This window comes from Rhinopithecus roxellana, chromosome 8, assembly GCF_007565055.1.
Source record: "Rhinopithecus roxellana isolate Shanxi Qingling chromosome 8, ASM756505v1, whole genome shotgun sequence".
In the NCBI taxonomy this organism is placed as follows: Eukaryota; Metazoa; Chordata; class Mammalia; order Primates; family Cercopithecidae; genus Rhinopithecus; species Rhinopithecus roxellana.
The window spans coordinates 106,471,972-106,490,983 of NC_044556.1; the positions used below are offsets into that span (position 1 = coordinate 106,471,972).

General features: G+C 41.1%; 1 protein-coding gene across 3 annotated transcripts in view; it reads right to left on the reverse strand.

Annotated features, from left to right (window-relative positions):
* Positions 1 to 8,192: 8,192 nt before the first annotated feature.
* Positions 8,193 to 19,012, reverse strand: part of PLD5 (phospholipase D family member 5) — a 426,876-nt gene continuing 416,056 nt past the window's right edge. The window contains exons 9-10 of one of the 3 annotated variants that reach the window (XM_010384710.2): positions 17,544 to 17,658; positions 8,193 to 9,910 (exon numbers count right to left, since the gene is read on the reverse strand). In XM_010384710.2, the coding sequence (XP_010383012.1) occupies positions 9,654 to 9,910; positions 17,544 to 17,658 (372 nt within the window). In that variant the 3' untranslated portion in view covers positions 8,193 to 9,653. The remainder of the gene's footprint in view (positions 9,911 to 17,543; positions 17,659 to 19,012) is intronic. The other 2 variants (XM_010384711.2, XM_010384709.2) reach the window with 2 other exon arrangements.

Below are 19,012 nucleotides of genomic sequence, written 5' to 3' on the forward strand. Positions count from 1 at the left end.
GTAATTTTAAGATAAATTGGTAATGCACAAGTAAGAAACACATTATTTGTTAAAAGGGGGTGGGAAACACGGATTAAAGAAATAGGTTTGGCCGGGCGCGGTGGCTCATGCCTGTAACCCCAGCACTTTGGGAGGCCAAGGCAGGCAGATCACGAGGTTAGGAGATCGAGACCACCCTGGCTAACATGGTGAAACCCCATCTCTACTAAAAATACAAAAAATTAGCCTGGTGTGGTGGTGGGCGCCTGTAGTCCCAGCTACTTGGGAGGCTGAGGCAGGAGAATGGCATGAACCCGGGAGGTGGAGCTTGCAGTGAGCCGAGATCGTGCCACTGCACTTCAGCCTGGGCAACAGAGCAAGACTCTTTCTCAAAAAAAAAAAAAAAAAAAAGAAAATTAAATAAATAAATAAAAAATAGGTTTTATATTATAAAGAAAATAAAGATTCATGACTAGGAAACCTACATAGTAAAGGGAAATACCATACATTAAAAGATGAGTTCATGAAACTCAAAGGCAAACTGAGGTGCCTTGTGTAGAAAGACTTTCAATAAGCCTACAAAACTCAGTTGAGAATATTCCTATTTGGTTATGCTCTTATTTATCTGTTATTTTAGAGGTTGATAGGCACTGAAGTTCACCTATCTAGATATCTGGAACCCAGGACCACCTTAAAGAAAGTTATCTGAACTTACATTCGTGACTATTTTTGTACTTGCTTAAGCATTAAGTCAACTGGTTGACATCTCAGTAAATTTTCAGAGCATGGCATTTATTTTTTTAATGCTACTAACAGCGAACGTTATGGAACTGTTACATTTATTCATTGTTCTTCAGTGAGTCACTTTGATCTTAGAATTCTTTTGGTCCTAATCATTCTTAAACATTTCTTACTTTTTGTCCTCATGAATTTGTCTTTACTCTAAATGAGAAGCTCATTGATAAGTTTGTGTTTTTGAAATTAACTGTGTTAGTCATTAATACTATACACTAGTATAGTGTTGGTTTCTCCAACATTCCAGAAATGCTGGTGGGACTGTATTTCTTAACATTAGGCTAGGTAAAATGATGTGACTAGCTCTGGCCATTGTGTTGCAAACAGAAGTGACATGTGTTACTTCCTGGTCAGAGAATTTAATAGTTCATGTAAGACGCTCCAGCAATCTCTCTTCCCTCTGGCATGGTGACCAGCAACATTTGCTCTGTCAACCTGGATCTTTAAATGGCCAAGATGAGCTGAGCACCCCTGCTGACCCGTGATGAATATGTAGTGTGAACAACAACAACAACAAAAATCCTTTGTGGTTTTAAACCAGTAAGATTTGGGGATTATTTATTACTATTCGTATCAGAATTCTATCATAGAAATAGAACCAGTATATACACATGCATGCACAAACACACAGAAATTGATTTATTGAAAGGAATTTGCTTACATGATTGTGGGGGTTGCTAGGCAAGTCCAAAATCCATTGGCAGCTCACCAGGAAGGGTAAGCTGGAACTCAGGCAGAAGCTGATGCTGTAGTCTACAAGTATAATTTCTTCTTCAGAGAAGCCTCAATTCTGCTCTTAAGACCTTTTAAGGCCCCACTTAAGATTATCAAGGAAAATCTTTCTTAGTGAAAAAATCTGATTATAGACTTTAATGACATCCACAGAAAGCCTTCACAGCAACACCTGGCTTAGTTCATGTGTTATTGAGTAATGGGGGGCAGTAGCCTAGTCAATTTGACACATGCAATTGACCATCACACTATGGCATAACATAACTAGGCTCCCCAAATTGCATGATCATAGGAACAATTCAGCAATATATCACTGTCTGCAGACCTTAGACTCCTTAAATATTCTAGCTCTTGAATCCTTTTTATATAAATAACTACAAACTAACTGGCTGAGTGACAAACTCCAAAATACAGGATTTTGTTTTCAACCCATATGCTGAATGGTAGCTTATGACATTCTTTTTACTTTTGAATGAGTGTCCACCATAGGCTAAATGTGAAACAAAATATCTAACACACCACCACCAAAGTAAATAAATAATCTTAAAAATCATCTAACTCTAGACCTTCTGATATTACTAATCTCTACTTAAATTGAGCTGGGAGCCATGCAGGATAAATGTGTCTTGATACTACCCCCACTTCCTCCATTTCCTCCTATGACACTTCAACAGACCCACCTTCCTTCATCGGACCCCCTAGGAGCGATTTTGCTTCTGTCTTCTACACATTTCTGTAAACTGCCTACTTACACCAAATATTCAGCATACTATTAGCAACTTTTGCATTTGTTAAGTCAATCATTAGACTGTATTTTAAAACATTATCTAAATGTATAACACATCTGTGTCTACTTAACTCTGTGTATTCTACGCCTCATTTTCCTCACATAGAAAAATAGTGGGTCTGGGCTTCTAGAGTTCTAATTCCGCTCTCCAGCTCTAACAATCTCTATGTCTATCATGTAGTCATTTCTTAACTTTTGCATTTCCATGCTCAATGTTTCAAACACACTTTGTGAGTCGAACACATTTGATTACTATTGATTTGATATTTAACCTTTATGGCATGGATCCACATGCTTCACCATGGAGATCTCTGACATGAGTCTCCGTCCGACCCAAAAGGTATACTACAGTGTTTCTTTTTCTTTCCTCTTTTCCTTCCAAGCTACTTAAAAACAAGGACGGCTTTCACTTTGTCGTGTTAGTTAGGCCCTTCCAGGTTTCAAAGAGCAGACACACAGTCAGGTTACTTCAGCTAATGTGAGTTTATTTATGTCAATACATAGGAAGAAAAAAAAGCAACCCAGGAACTACAAAGTCCAGACTCATTGTTCAGGAATCAAGTGTTTCTCCAGTAACCTAAGAGCAGAAATGGCGAATCAACAAGAACTCAAGTTGTCTTGACTGCAGAAGTAACTGGTGTCACTGCTCTCAGAGGCACCATTACGGTGACTGTGTCTATTTTGGCTGCGCTTCCTATTCATCATTTACTTTCTGGTATTCAAACTCCCCTAAAAGGGGGCTGTGACTGGTTGGGCCAGGTGCCATCAAAAAAGAATACCACTGCTAGGTACACTTTCATTCCTTAGGCCACCCTCTGGCCTGTAAATGAGTCTCTTTGGGTCAGGTACCGAACCTTGGTACATTCAGCTGTGGCCAGTGTAGAGAGCTCACATGGCAGAAAATATGGTTTTGCTCCTGCAGGAGCTGTGGAGGTAGGGTCTCTCCAAGACACCAGGAAAACTATACATCCACCTATGAAATATGAATGAGAGATAGCTTTCTCACTGGGGACAAACCTGCCTTTGTTTCTAAATGACATTTTCCTACAGAGGATTTTCAAAGTGCTTTATCAGTACTATGACTTTGCTGAAAATAAGGTGTTGCCTTCTTTTTACTACATTTTCTAGGATGTTGCCTTTAGTAATTCACCCCTTTTAAAGAAGCAGCTAGTCTTCGCTTTTAAGTAATAACAAGTGAAATTGTAGATTACGCTCTGATTTGAATGTTATTGGATATTTTCTGAGTTGTCTTTAAAGATCTTCATCCTCCGCTTACATTGGAAAGTAACATATAATTTCAGTGTCTTTAATCCTGGGAATTGAGGTCATATTTCCAAGATTGGTTGTGCATTTGTGTGGGAAAACTCTAAATTAGAAACCATCTGTGTTTGTCTTGCAAGGGGCTCAGAATGTCTCATCTGTTTTTCAGAATTTTCTGCCCATGGGGAATAGGAAAGTCCATAAGGGAATTAATAATTTTTTAATGTCTGAGCCAAAAGGAATGGGTTTGAGAGCCAGATATCCACTTCATAAAAAGAGATATTTTCTCCTTACTAATTTGTCTCTCAAATAAAACTAAATCACAAATAATCTTCACCCTTACTATGATTTAATCGGACTCCTTGTACACGACTGTCATCAAACTGTTAGCCCAATTAAAAAAAAAAAAACCACAAAATTGTAGCATTCAGAAACTGCCGATAAAATCAGAATGCTATTGACTATTGCAGACTCCAAGTTCACTTCTAAGCCTTTGCTAACCTCTCAAATGATATTTTTTTTTAAAAAAATCTGCCTCTCATATTGATTCTCTTTATGAAAAGAGTACCCACCTTATTACATACTGTGCATATCCTTTCAGAGATAAGACTGCCTCAAATCCAAATTACTTTAGTAAATCAACACATTTTATCCTGTGTGGGTCCTGAGAAAGGAACCATATAAAGCACTCCAAGTTGTTTGGCTCAAGTAGGTTGTCAGCTTCTCACCCTGAGCCTGGCACCTCAGACCACTCGGCCATCCTGACACTCTAGGTTGTCAACTTCTAAGTGCCCAAATGGGAAGGGAATTTACACACTGGGGGAGCTGGCTGAGATGGCTGTTAAGGTGTGCGCTACACCTGAGATTCAATGTGGGTTTGTTGAGCAAACACTAGGTTCTCTAGTGCGGTCTCTATGATTGTTTTTTTTTTTTTTTTCATTGAAAGATAATTTACTCAGAATGAACATGTATTGGAATTTTTTTTTTTTTTTTAAGAGATAGGCATAGTGTTTCAAAGATGCCTCCTTGTGTGACTATACAAAACAGTGGGCCCATTGGACCAGTCGCATCTACCTTCTTCAGAATTCACCACAGTACAGTTTGGTTACTGATGAGAGACTGATTTGTTTCTGAGATCAGCTTGAGGAGAAAAAGAAATGCCTCATCTCCCAGCATGAAAAAGCCATCTAATATTTACTTCTGAAAAAACTGAGCATCTGGTTATACGAAAGGTTTGAGAATTTTAATGATTCCCCCAAATTCAACCCTTTATTGAACCAATTTATTTAGGGATCTTAAGGTTAATAATATAGATATGTCCAGGTACAAGTTTATCCTATGTACATAAACGAACATTAAAAAATTCAAGATACCTTTTGTAACAGAATTAGAAGTTTAGTAGTTGAACATAGCAAAAGAAAATGTGGAATAGTCTATTAAATATAACTTCTTTTTCCAAATTGCCAAAAGAGGCATCAATGACCAGCAAAGTTTTAGAACTCTATAAGTACAAGACTGCTAATGGGTCAAAAATAAGAAAATTTCATTTTTACGTCTTCGAGAAACTTCTGAGGAATACCCACTGAGTCACTGTACGAAGCAGCTTCTTCATAATTCAGCCAAAGATGGGAGTTCTCTCAAATGAGAAATATAGGCTGCGAACTGGGGTTGACCTCAGGGCTATTCAAAAGCCTCCGTTGATTTAAGTCAATAAGGTGAAAATGGTAAGCAGCTATTTTGTTAACAACATAGAAAAGGAAAATGAAAGATGCTAATTCAAATCAAATTGGAAAATGTTGAAAATAGGTTAATTTATCTAATTTATTTACCTTGGAAATAAATGGAAGTTATATTAATTCCGCCTTTAAAAGGTGTATAATAAAGCACACCAGATCATTGGGAATAAGTACAGAAAGATAAAAGAATGAAACATTTGTCCAGGATATGTGGGGCTGTTTGTAAGGACTAAGTTTGAATAAACAATAAAAAAGTATCTTTCATTATAGGAAGTGACTGTTCTATGCAAGTAATGGCAGCATTTTACATTCCTAAAGTTAAAAATAATGAAATGAATTTTGGACACAGAAACACACACCAGTGGTCATTCGTATGGAGAGAAAAAAAAAAAAGTGAATTGTAAGATAGAATTCCTGAGACAGATAGACCCTGGATCTGATCTTATCAAGAAATTCTTATGGTCTTTCCCCCCACCCCGCCCTGGAATTTAGTTCAATAAAAGTTCCTAAAAATCAACAGAATGAATCAGGGTCACTGAGTATAGCCACAGGCTGGTGGGAAGTGAGCTTCTATCAATCCCAGGTTCATCGAGGCACTTGTAACAAACCGTTCACTGCATTTCAGAGAAAACCCCACATTTTTCAAAGGGTGAGATCAACCAAAAATGTGATCAGACCCCTCTCACTAAGAACTGCATCGGACATGAGACAAGCAGTAGCACAGAGAGAGCCCGAATGGGAAAAGTGGTGTCCAGAGTTACACAGATGCAAAGTGTGTCCGCAGACCTTTGGTTTCTTTGTCTGCTTTGACTTGTTAAAGACACTAGTTTTCATTCTCTATGCCACAGGACCTAGGAAGTCTGAGCAGCATCTCTCGACAGGATTCTTTTAAGTCAGTGGGGACATTTTCGGCATTCCTTGTTTCTATCAGGTTCAGGTACCTAAAGCTTCTTGTTTACAGAGCATGGATGTCACCTCACTGTTACACTTCCTCTCCGATAGTTGGATAAGCAGTGATTCGATCATTTGATAGGCTAGTGGCCAGTGGCAATGCAGTGGAGGCCCACAGTATTGATCTTTGATGGTGTGTGCGATGGTTTGATTTGGGGGGATACGGTGATGGGGCTTGGGGAGAGAACAGGCAGCATAAAAACTGTCAGTGCTCTAATGGAAGTTTTCAACTGGTAGGCCCATCGGAAGGTCATCTTGAACTCCACAGGAGAGAGAAGTGTTCTCATAGAATAAATTATTGTTTAAAATCAACACTTGAGGATAAATAAGGCACTAAGTTAGTGTTAGTGGTACTGAAATCCAAAATATAGTCTCTAATTGTGTTTGTTTTCCTTTTTGCCTCTTGGGGAATAAATCAGGGAATGTAATGGGGAGTAGTCACCCTGTTCCTCGTAATTTCTGGCATGGACATGGACATCCACCAGAAGGTGTCAAATTAACATGTTGTTTGTTTTGCATTCTTTTCCTCCTGAAAAGTAGTTCTTGGGATATTTGGGGGGGTGGGAGGAATGGAGGTTGATAGTTTGTTTAGCACAGACACAAAGTCTAAAAGAAAGGAAAGCCATCTCTAGAGGGATGGATAAAGCATCCAAATGAAAGAGAAAGTTCTGCAGAATGAAATGTTCTCTTGGGAGACATGAACCCATTTCGGACACTATTGGTATGGGGGTCACTTTCCTGGCTGCCACAGTAGGACAGTGTGGCTCCATGGAGTCACCACCACTGCCCAGACTCCCCTGATTAGGGGCTTGCTGCGTCTGGTAGGCATCTGCTGCTGCTGCTTGGCAGAAAAGCCTGGGATGCAGCTCCTGGTGGTGGCATTTTGCCAGGCCTCAAAAGGAAATGGCAATGCTGGTCATTCCATAAAGGATGACATTCTCTTCTCGTAGCACATACAGCAGATAAGTGATAGTGAAGAGGCCCCATGACACCAAGCCTATGAGTGTCCCATGGCTGTAGATGAATACTTCAGGGGACAACTTGAGAACTAACAAGTTTTGGTTCTTGTGGTTGTTTTCTTCTCCCTTCAGACATCCTTTTTAAAACCAACCCAGGTTGCTTTTGTTTGTCTGAGTGTGAACTTGGTAGGTTTGTCACCACTCCTACTCTGATTCCTTCTCTCCTTTATTTCTTTATTATTTTTTTTAGAGGCAGGGTCTTACTATGCTACCCAGGCTGGTCTCAAACTCCTGGCCTCAAGCAATCCTCCTGCCTTGGCCTCCCAAAGCGCTGGGATTACAGGCGTGAGCCACTGCACCCAGCCTGTTTTCTTTTGAAAATCATCACCAAAGCCACGTTTACTTTAGTGGGATAACTGGCAGAGTTATAACTCCCAACTCAAACATGGATTGTGTATATGGCAAATATTTAGAGTCTTATGGGCTGAATAATATTCCTATTATTGATGAGGAATTTCAGTGAGAATCTCCCAGTTAGTCATAAAAACATGCTACCCTTAAAAATACAGCTTCCTTCCAGCTCTCCTGATCAACTGCTTAAATATCTCATGAAGCAATACTTGCAAATAACAAGAAGGGAAGTTATCATAGCCCTTCTATATTAAGTAAATCCATGGGGTAAGATTCATAGGCTCCTCGATCACTTTTTTGGCATTTAGAAATCAAGTCTCCAGAAATGAAAAAGAATAATTGAGTGTTTCCTTGCTCTGAAAATATGTGTATATTACGGTCCTGCAGAACAAGCTCCAGCACGATGTCTAGTTTTGTGTTGATGTTATTCCTGCCAAGGCGGCCCAACACCATGTTCCATTGAAATGTTGACAGTCCAGAACTCTACCAGGGTTTCTGTGGTGCCGTGTTCTTTTCATCCACATTTGCAACTGCAAGCTGTGAATTTATTTTCCTTTGTGGATTCTTGGGGAGGACCTGGTGTTGATTCTATCAAGATATGACAAAGATTATTTCAAGAAAAAGATTATATATTGTAATGCTTAGCATTTATATAGGTTCTTTTGATTTCAAAACAAGTTATAAATATTTCCTACCATGACAACATCCTTGCGAGGTAGGTGAGTATTACCATCTACGTTACCAAGAGAAGCCCGAGGCCAAGCAGCGAGGAGCTCTGCTTTGAGTCACAGAGTCGGGAACAACATTGGAACTGGACATCCCGGCCACCTGCTGTGGGCTCTGAAGAGGCCATGCCTCTCCCTAGTGTAGCAATGGTCTCCATTAATACAGGGGTACATATTGTATAGATATAAAACAACAACACACAATTACATTATAGAACAATAATTCAATATTTCTGTTTCTTAGTAAAATATGTTAAGCACAGTATTTAAATTGCATTTCTCTGAAAAGCATTTGGTATATTAAATAGCACAAGGTATATTAAATAGCTCTATAAATGTTTGCTGGCATACTCTTAACAGCATAATGATTCTAAAGAAATTAAAATCCATTGAAGCATAGAGATCTTTCCTTTATAATACCATAAACTGAACAAAAATGTGAAAAACTACTTTATTCCCAAAATGCAGACTTGATAGCTTGCTGGATATTAGCAGGTGGCCACATAATTTCATAATTTATCTGAGCTTGAGAGAAAGGACATATATTGCTGACTGTCTTTTTTTAAAATACCAATTTGGTAGGGGAAAAAAGGATTCAGTTGAAAGGTAAAAATGAAAGACTGCTATTTCCACTTAGTATCCACTCTGAGAAATTTGTAGGTTTTCAAAAGATGTTACAGTTAGAAGTAATGTTGAGGTTGAATACAGAAAATAATAGGAACATTTTGTGAGAAGAGAAAATGATACCAAATAAAACCTATGGTATAAGAAGAAAATGAGCAAGACAGAAAAGGATATTTTTCAAGGGTGTTGAAGGCTGGCATGAGATGTAAGCTGTTCACGCTTAGCTGACTGTGTAGGTCTTGGAGATGATTTACAAGGATAAACACTGGTTTTATCAGTCTCTTCTCCAAGGCAAAAATCCTCACCTTTCTCTCTAAATTAGCAGTTCTCAGAATGGTGTTGAAGAGCCCACCTCATGCTAAGCTTCCTAACAACTGACCTGGTAGGTCAGCAGAAAAAGTTCTAAAACTAGAAAGAAGCAGGAATGAAAGTCTTAAAAGTTGTATGCAAATGTAAAAACTAACTTCTACACCAGAATGACATTCTCTGTCAGAGGTAACAAATACAAAAGTCTTAATTTCAGTGTACACGACGCTAAGATATTGTTAGGTATTATGTGTCATTCAGAGAATATTTTTTGTAAGTGTGCTTTTTCCCTAAAAAAAGAGACATATTAAAGTGTTTTTTTCTCTCCTCAAGTCCTTTATGTATAAATATGAAATACGGAACTGTCCTATCAGTTTGTTTATTCACGTTATATGTTCCAGGGATCCTTTCCGCCTGCTTCGTCTGTGGCAGTTTTGTTGGAGGGCGGTTTGAGTTTGAACAGGCTTGAGCAGTTCGGCTGTTTGGTTGGCTGTAAGGTTTTGGCATACGGTGAATACCAGTCCCTTTCAAACACATCTTTAAGTTGCTTAATGATGCTTCTGTTGTTCCTCACATCTGCCTGGTTGATAACAAGGCCCGTTCCAGCATTCTGTGTGAAATCATTCCCTACCCAATCAAAATTTCCTGCAAACAAACAAAGAATAATGCTGAGGAGTTAGATAGAGTCCACTGGGAACATACCCAATATAATGATATTCAGAGTGGATTCTATTAAAAATCATCACCACCCAGAAATAACAACGGAGAGGCTGAATTGTGTTGACAGCTCCGAAAAAAAAAATCCAAGAAGCCTTACATATGGCATATTAATATTTGCATATTATTTTGGCATTTTCTTCAGCTTTGCTCCGGTGGAAACTCAAAACAAGGAATCTGCTGTTCTTTCTTGTAAATGTTATTTCTTATTGACATTCACAAGCCACACCAAATACAGCAACATTTAAAATATATAGGGATTCATTTAAAAATCCTGTGAGTAATTACTACCTTCTCAAAGAGACAACATCTAATCCGTGTGAACAAATGAGGGATTCTAATTAGAAGTCCCTGAAGCTTTCACATCAAAGAAAACGCTCAAGCCAGAGAAGGAGACTCAGTTTCTAACAAACACCCGATTGGACTAGAAATCGTTTCCCAGATCCAGGATCCGGCCTCTTGGCCCAGGAAGTGGGGCAGGTGCTATGAGAACAGCCTTTCAAATATGACTGCCCGTGTTACGTGGTGTATTCATGTTTTCAGGGCTGCCATAGCAAAGTTCCACAAATTGTGTGGATGAAACTATAGAAATGTATTGTCTCATGGTTCTGGAGACAAAATCCAGGTGTTGGGAGGGTTGATTCCTTCTGAGAACCGTGAGCAGGGATCTGTTCCAGACCTTTTTCCGTGGCTTGTAGATGGGCATTTTCTATTTTCTTTCTATTTATTTATTTATTTTTTAAATTTTTAAATAGAGATGGGGTCTTGCTATGTTGCTCAGGCTGGTCTTGAACTCCTGGGTTCAAGTGATCGTCCCGCCTCAGCCTCCCAACATGTTGTCTGCCCTCTATGTATGTCTCTGTCCAAATTTCCCCTTTTGACAAGGACATCGTTCATATTAGATTAAGGCCACACTAATGATCTCATCTTAACTTGACAATTTCTCTAAAGATCTGTCTCTCCATAGAGTTACATTCTGAGGTACTGGGGGTTAGGACTTCAACATATGAATTTTGGAGGGACACGATTCAGCTCATACAAAGGAGTAAGTCTGGGATCTGCCCTAGAAGAGACTTATGTGTATGCCACTCCCGTGTAGTCCATCTTCAAGGTGTGGAGGAAGCAGCAGCCCCGGAGAGCTAGAGTAATGGCATTTTCAGTTCAGCTCCATCTTGAGACTAACAAGGCATGTTCCTTGCCAGTCACAACCATGGCCATAGATGTTTACAGTTGAGAAAACAACCTAAAGATATCCCAAAGGATACAGTCCTACAGCAGTGGAAAGTCCAGATGTCCCAATACCCATAACAGTATGTGCTTTCAGGATAGCTATAGTTACGCTTTGATATGCTTATACACTAAATGTCATTACACATAAGAATGTTTTCTTTAAATCAGTAGAATAATAAATTTTGTCATGCTGTCAGCTTACTTACACATAGACGCAGCTTAGCTTAGCTTTTACACAGATAAGACTCCTATATAAGAAAAACACACCACATCCCTCCACTTGCTTTCTGTGGATGCCCTACTCTGTAGCTGAGTAGCTTTCTTCTTTTTCTTTTCTTTTCTTTTCTTTTCTTTTCTTTTTTTTTTTTTTTTTTTGAGACAGTCTTGCTCTGTTGCCCAGACTGGAGTGCAGTGGTACAATCTTGGCTCACTGCAACCTCTGGCTCACGGGTTCAGGCAATTCTCTGCCTCAACCTCCTGAGTAGCTGGGGTTACAGGGGCCCACCACAATGCCCCCACTAATTTTTTGTATTTTTATAGAGACAGGGTTTCACCATATTGGCCAGGCTGGTCTCGAACTCCTGACCTCAGGTGATCCATCCATCTTGGCCTCCTAAAGTGCTGGGATTACAGGCATGAGCCACTGTGCCGGGCCTGATTTTATTTTTAGAGGCAGGATCTCTCTCTGTTGCCCAGGCTAGAGTGCAGGGGCCTGATCATAGTTCATGGTAGCCTTGAACTCTTGAGCTCAAGCAATCCTCCCACCTCAGCCTCCTAAGCAGCTGTGAGTACATGTGCAACCACCGGAACCAGCTGCTGCTTGGTATTTGTATATATTATTTGTATGGTTGGTGGGACTTACTTCCACTTTACAGCTGAGGAGTGGGAGGCTCAAAGGGGTGAATAAATTTGCCTAATCACATGGCTAATCAATGGTGCACCCAGGTCTGCCAGACTGTATGATAAACCAGGAATTATTCTCATTAAAAAATATCTAGCCATGTCAAGGTTGACAAAATTATCTTTGAAATTACCACCAGGCCAGGTCTGATCTAAGCTCCCAGTTTTGTTCTCTTCTTTGGGTAAGAGCTGATTCCATAAAGGGAACTGACAGGTTTTAGGCAGAGATATTGGCCTTCTGTCCCCTCTGCAGCAACTCAGGTTCCGCTGCAGAAATCACTAAGATGCTGAGATCATCCGTCTCCCTGGGCACCCCTGGCCCAAGGGCTTGCAGTCATCTGTGGGAGAAGCTGCTGGAAGAAAGCACATCCATGGAGACAGCCAGTATCTCTTCCTTTGCAGCTTTTGTATTTTGGTCTCTGCTCTGCATTCTGGAGCCCTCAAACATACCAAGTCCCTTTTCCATTTGGTACCCCCAGGAACATCAGAAGGTGGTTTCTTGTCTCTCATTTTACTGCTAAAGTTTATTCCTCAGAGCCTATGAACACCAAGTCCCTAAACCAAATATCGGCAGAGAGAAGGACCTGCCCCCTTTTGCTTTATCCTTCTCCCGTCATCCCCACCCATCATCTGCCCCCTGGATAAACAGCACAATGGTACTATCTGTGGCTTCATGATAGACATAGCTTTGGATGAATTTTTTGATATAAATTAGTGAACTGTCCCCCAAGTGGTACAGAATACTGTGCTGGTGTCCCTGCACAGAGACCCCCGTGGCTAATGTGGCCTTCCTGGCCGTTCCTCTGAGACATGTGACTATGCGCAGAGGCCGCAGTTATGTGCAAATGCTCAGGGCCAGGTAAATACAGGACTGGATCTCTAAACCGGGGATGAGTAGCTTCTGTGGGGTGAGCATTGCTCAAGTGTCCATTGCCAGGCAGTATCTTCTATTCATTCTGTAAGCAAAAGGCTCCTGTGGTCTTGCGTGTCCTTTAAGGACTTTTGGATATGAGACTAAAATCTCATCCCCACAGCCGTTGCCAGGCACTGTAACAAGGGCAGTGAATATATCATCTCATTACATTATTTCTTCAGTTTTCACTGCTGTCCTCTGAGGTGGTAATACGAACTCCATCGTATTGATGAGGAAGTCAAGGCACAGAAAGGTTAAGTAATTTGTCCAAAGCGGGAAGAGAAAAATATCAGAGCCGAGGTTCAAAGCCAGGTCTGACTCCAGGGTCCACACTTTACTTGTACTCCATGTTGCCTCTGATCCTAAAGGCATCCTTTGTGCCAGGAATTGTGTGCTTCACCCTGGACTACGACGTCAACCTCCCGGGGTCAGGAGCACCACAGCCACGTTGAGAATTCTGCTCCGTGCATGTGCGGACGATACTCTCTGAAGGAAATATACATAGGAATATGCTTTGGGGGCAGCCTGGGGTAGGAGGAAAATGAGGGAGAGAGGTTACGAGATTTTGAAGGCTTATTCTATAAAATACAGCTTTGTTTTCCTTCGAATTCAATGGATTGAGCCAAGATCCGGCATCTTTACTGATACTCAAAAGCTTTAATTAGGCTCCCCTCAGGGATCATGGCTCTGGGAAGCTTTCACAGGCTGAGAAAGGAATTCCTGTGCCTTTGCGATCGTGCTCTTCTACCTTTCACTTCCTGACAGTCTGGCTTGATTTCAAAATCACATATATGCTTCAGTATTTTTTTAATTGGGAGACAATTTCATCCAGCTTTTTTTGAGACTGCCACTGCAGCTTCCAAAAATGCATGCTGAACCCCCAGTTGCCAGAACTGTAGTGTCACTCAGAGGGACATGATGATGCGGTTGCAAGAGAGCTCGCTGGGAAGGTTCCTGGGCCTTCGGGTGCCTTCCACCCACCCACCACCCCCTTGTCAGCCCTCCAATCCTTCAAACCATCTCCTAGACAAGTTTGCAGAGCTTAACTCAAATGTACCCCGGAGATTTCAGAATTAGAGAGATGACACTGTGTGGGGGTTCTTCTGTGAGTCTTGTGAAAACTTAATGGAGTGGTGATTCTGTGCGAGGTCCACTGTGGATTTTTCTCAACTCCGCGTTCTCAGCAAGTATCTCAGCGATGACTTAGGAGATCAGAAGATGCTGATAATTATTTAAATTATTGATAGACTTTTTTCTCCTAAGGTTCTTTGAGTATTTTTATACTAGAACTATGCTTCAGTCTAGGGAATTAATGTTTTGATAAAATATTATGTGTAAAATTCACTCATTTAAAAATGTATTATAGAAGGAAGAAGAAAGGGAGAGCCAGGAATCCATATTTCCTAAAGATATGGACAGATCAGAGACAGTGTTAGGAGCTCTTCATGTACTATCTTGTTTAAGCCTTGAAGCATTACTGAAGGGCGGGTGCTGTTATCCCCACTTTACAGATGAGAAAATAGAGGCTTACAGAGATTACGTGACTTTCTACCATTTTTCAGCATATAAGTGTCAATGCTGGAATTCAAATATAGGTTTGTCTCACTCTAAAATATTTATTATTTTTTAATATTTTATGGAGAAAGGAGTCTCGTTCTGTTGCCCAGGCTGGAGTGCAGTGGCACAATCTCGGGTCACAGCAACCTCCGCCATCCCAGGTTCTAGTGATCCTCCGGCCTCAGCCTCCTGAGTAGCTGGGACTACAGGTGCATGCCACCACACCTAGCTAATATTTTGTATTTTTAGTAGAGATGGGGTTTCACCGTGTTACCAGGATGGTCTCGATCTTCTGACCTTGTGATCCACCCACCTCAGCCTCCCAAAGTGCTGGAATTACAGGTGTGAGCCACTGTGTCCAGTCTATTTATTTATTTAGAGATGGAGTCTCACTCTGTCTCGCCCAGGCTGGGATGCAGTGGTGGGATCTCGGCTCACTGCAGCCTCTGTCTCCCGGGTTCAAGCGATTCTCCTGTCTCAGCTTCCCGAGTAGCTGAGAGGACAGGCGTGTGCCACAATACCCTGCTAATTTTGTATTTTTAGTACAGACAAGGTCTCACCATGTTGGCCAGGCTGGTCTCCAACTCCTGACCTCAGGTGATCCACCTGCCTCAGTCTCTCAAAGTGCTGGGATTACAGGTGTGAGTCACCGTGCTCGGCCTAAAACACTTAATTCATCAAAAGTGCATTTTAAAAAATCCCTAGTTTCAGGTATTTAATTTTTTAATTTTAATTTTTAAGCCCTCCCCTCCTTTTAAAAAAAATTTCCCACAAAAGAACATTTAGATACACGTACAAGTCACTGCTGCATGGACATACAACATCTCACTTTGAGTAAACTCCACATGTAAAATATCCAGATTTGAGTCCCTCAGTCCTGTCGTGCCTAAAACCTGAACCATCCCTGGGTTCCCTGATGATTAAGCCGAAAGTTCCCATTTTTTATTAAATGAGTTTGAGGTTGTTTTTAATCACTTGCAGCTGATTTCATATTACTCTCCATAAGTTGGTACACATGAGAAAAATCAAAATAATCACATTTTAGGTCACTGAGAGTGACAACAGGAATGAAATAATATTCTCTTCTTTTTTTGTTTTTTTGAGATAGAGGAGTCTCGCTCTGTTGCCCAGGCTGGAGTGCAGTGTTGTGACCTCAGCTCACTGCAAGCTCCACCTCCCGGGTTCACGCCATTCTCCTGCCTCAGCCTCCCAAGTAGCTGGGACTACAGATGTTCGCCACCACGCCCGGCTAATTTTTTGTATTTTTAGTAGAGATGGGGTTTCACCGTGTTAGCCAGGATGGTCTTGATCTCCTGACCTTGTGATCTGCCCACCTCGGTCTCCCAAAGTGCTGGGATTACAGGCGTGAGCCACCACACCTAGCCAATAGTTTCATATTCCAGCACCACCAAAAGGCCAGAAGGATCAATCTCTCTCTTTCTTTCCGTTTCTCTCTTGAGATGGAGTCTTGCCCTGCCGCTCAGGCTGGAGTGCAATGGTGCAGTCTTGGCTCACTGCAACCTCTGCCTCCCGGGTTCAAGTGATTCTCCTGCCTCAGCCTCCCTAGTAGCTGGGATTACAGGCATGTGTCACCACACCCAGCTAATTTTTGTATTTTTAGTAGAGACGGGGTTTCACCATGTTGCTCAGGCTGGTCTTGAACTCCTGGCCTCAGGTGATCCACCTGCCTTGGCCTCCCAAAGTGGCTGGTATTACCGCGTGAGCCACCGCGCCCAGCCAGATATACATCTTTAAACTATTCCAACACTCTCTTCTAATGTGATATTGAAAATGGAAAAAAAAAAAAATATGTTCACACGGAGCCTGGGAGTTAGTGACTCCCCACATGGCCAGTGGCAGTATCTGCCGGGGCCGGTGGCAGCGGGTGAGATGACTGGGGGCCCTGGATGCCAGACCTGGCTCCATCCCCCTAATATCTGTATTTCTGAGTCTTAGGCTCCAAGTTTCCTCATTTGTAAACTGAAGATGATAAAAGCTGCCCTCCCTATTGATGATGTTGCCAAGAGAAATGAATCAAGTGCTTTTACAAAGTTAAAAGGGTGTATTTTTTACTCACTGAATTTGAAAAAAAATTGATATAGATTTTGTATTTCTATATTCCATGAATATGTTTTTTTCTGCTTTGAGACTGCCATTTCATCTGTACAATGTAATTACTGCACTGCTGTTTTTGGATTTGTGTACCTTCTTACAGATCATTTTAACTGCCTGTGATGGTACTAGTTAAAAGGTTACCGTGGACTCATATATATCATGGAAAATTAGAATAGATTTGATATATTAATAATTACACCATTATAGAATGATTTCAGCACCTGGGTCTCTTACCTTAATAATAATAGCTGGCATTAATTGGGTATTATTTATGTGCCAGGTACTTTGCACATTTTATCTCTTCTACACTTCATCCAATGAAGTAGTTACTATTATTAGCCCCATCTTACAGATGAGAAAACTGAGGTTTGAAGAGCTCAAGTTAAATTGTACAGAGTGGGACATTTGGAAGATGGCAGGGATGGGATAATTGGCTGGGCATTGAGAGTTTCAGCACTGTCTGCCTCCCCATCACTCACGTCAGGCTGGCTTGTGGTGCTGTGGGCAAGGGGATGACACTGCTCGTTCCAGTACCAGGACACACCTTTGATGAGCCATTCTCATCCCTGCCTATACAATGAGGCAAAGGGACCAGAAAATTTCTGTAAAACATTTATGGAAAGGTGTCTTCTATGTCTTCTGGTATATAAATCAGGCCATGAAAGAGGTGTTTGAGTGATGAGCTCCCCATCTTCACCATCCTGTTTCCTGATCTCCATTTCCCCCCATGCACCAGCAGTGGTTCCCAAGGCCTTGCTTCCCCCCCAGGGCATACCGTGGAGCACAGCTGGACTACCACTGCCTGGGTGACCCCCACCCAAGGAGCCTCACAGCCCTCACACCTACCAATATAAGCTGCTCCATCTGTCACCATGTACTTGTTGCGATTTAACCTAGGAAAGGTGTGATTCTTTTGTTCTTTTGTAGCACAAGCATTCTCTCTTTCCAGATCAAAAAATTTCTGTAAGACAAAAACAGGTAAATAAGAGGAATGTTTCTGGTCTTGTCCAAGAGCACAAAAGAATGTATTATCCAGATATCGACAATAGACCTCATGATGGGTTATTAAAGCCATAATCTTATTACCTCACGTAGATGAAGCTATTTTTGTTCTCAAATCTAAATAGGCAACAAGAGAAAAGTAGCATGCTCAACTAGGTATATAATTAACACTTTTAAGCTACTAAATGAACACAAAATTCCTTTTCTTTTTTCAGCAGGATAAGGGCCAGAAGGTTGTTTAATTCACATTGTCTTATTCATCAGGGTGCGCTGGCATTTGAAGCATGCCTCAGGGTGCTTTCTGTCAAGCATGGCAATGAACTGAATGAGTATTCTTACATGTTGCATATATTACTTCAATAACTAGCTGATTAAACTAGGGATTTGCAAAGGTCAAAAGAGACTTTGCCATAGGAACAAATACTTTTCTATCTGAACACCTAAGTCTAGGAGCTCTTTTGATAGGCAACTGAAAAAAAAATCACAATTTCAAACCGTGAATTCTGAATTCTGAATTTCAACTTTTATTGACTTAAAAGGTAACGTTCCAGTTCACCCAAGACCAGGAATGGGGCAGCTAAAAGAAGGGGTATGACTGCAGGAACAACCAGGCTATGCCTTAGGGGTCTGTGGAATTTGCTAAATTCTCAGACAAGGCTTAAACTGTGGCTAAACTCATGGAACTCCATGACTCAGCTCACTGGAAGACACTAGTCAAAGGTGAAAATATCAGTTATCCCCTATATGGGAAAATGGTGAGTATTTTCAGAACTGCCTGGAACCTTTTGGAATGTCCGCAGCTATAGAATCATGTGTATTTAAAGGAAAGAAGAGGCAGGGAGGAAAATGGCATGATACCTAGAAAAGGAGATGTCATTTGCAGTTTTAAAACCGTAAGTGTTCACATTTGGCTTGAGGAAATAATGAGAGTTGGATTCCCCTCCCCTAGCGTGGTAGAACGGTGACAAGCTAGATGATCACTAAGATCCCTTCTAGCCACAGAAGTTCTATTTTGATTTTTTGTAAAACCCTCGAGGCCCACGGTGCAGAGATCAGAATCTACCTAAAAACTATCTATTCCACAACACAGGTAAACATGTGATCTGTGTGGCTCTCAGGGCCATATCCCCACGGTTATAGACAGTGATACCTGGTTCACCCAGTGTCCTCAGTTCCTGTCTTCTGCAAAATCTGCATTGGTCTCTGGACTCTTCAGAGTCACCTAATAACCTGTGAATGTTCTTAAGTCACAGTTTTATGTTCATGAGGTCACACGAATATTGAGAGCGTCACCACCAATAACAGCCAGAAGT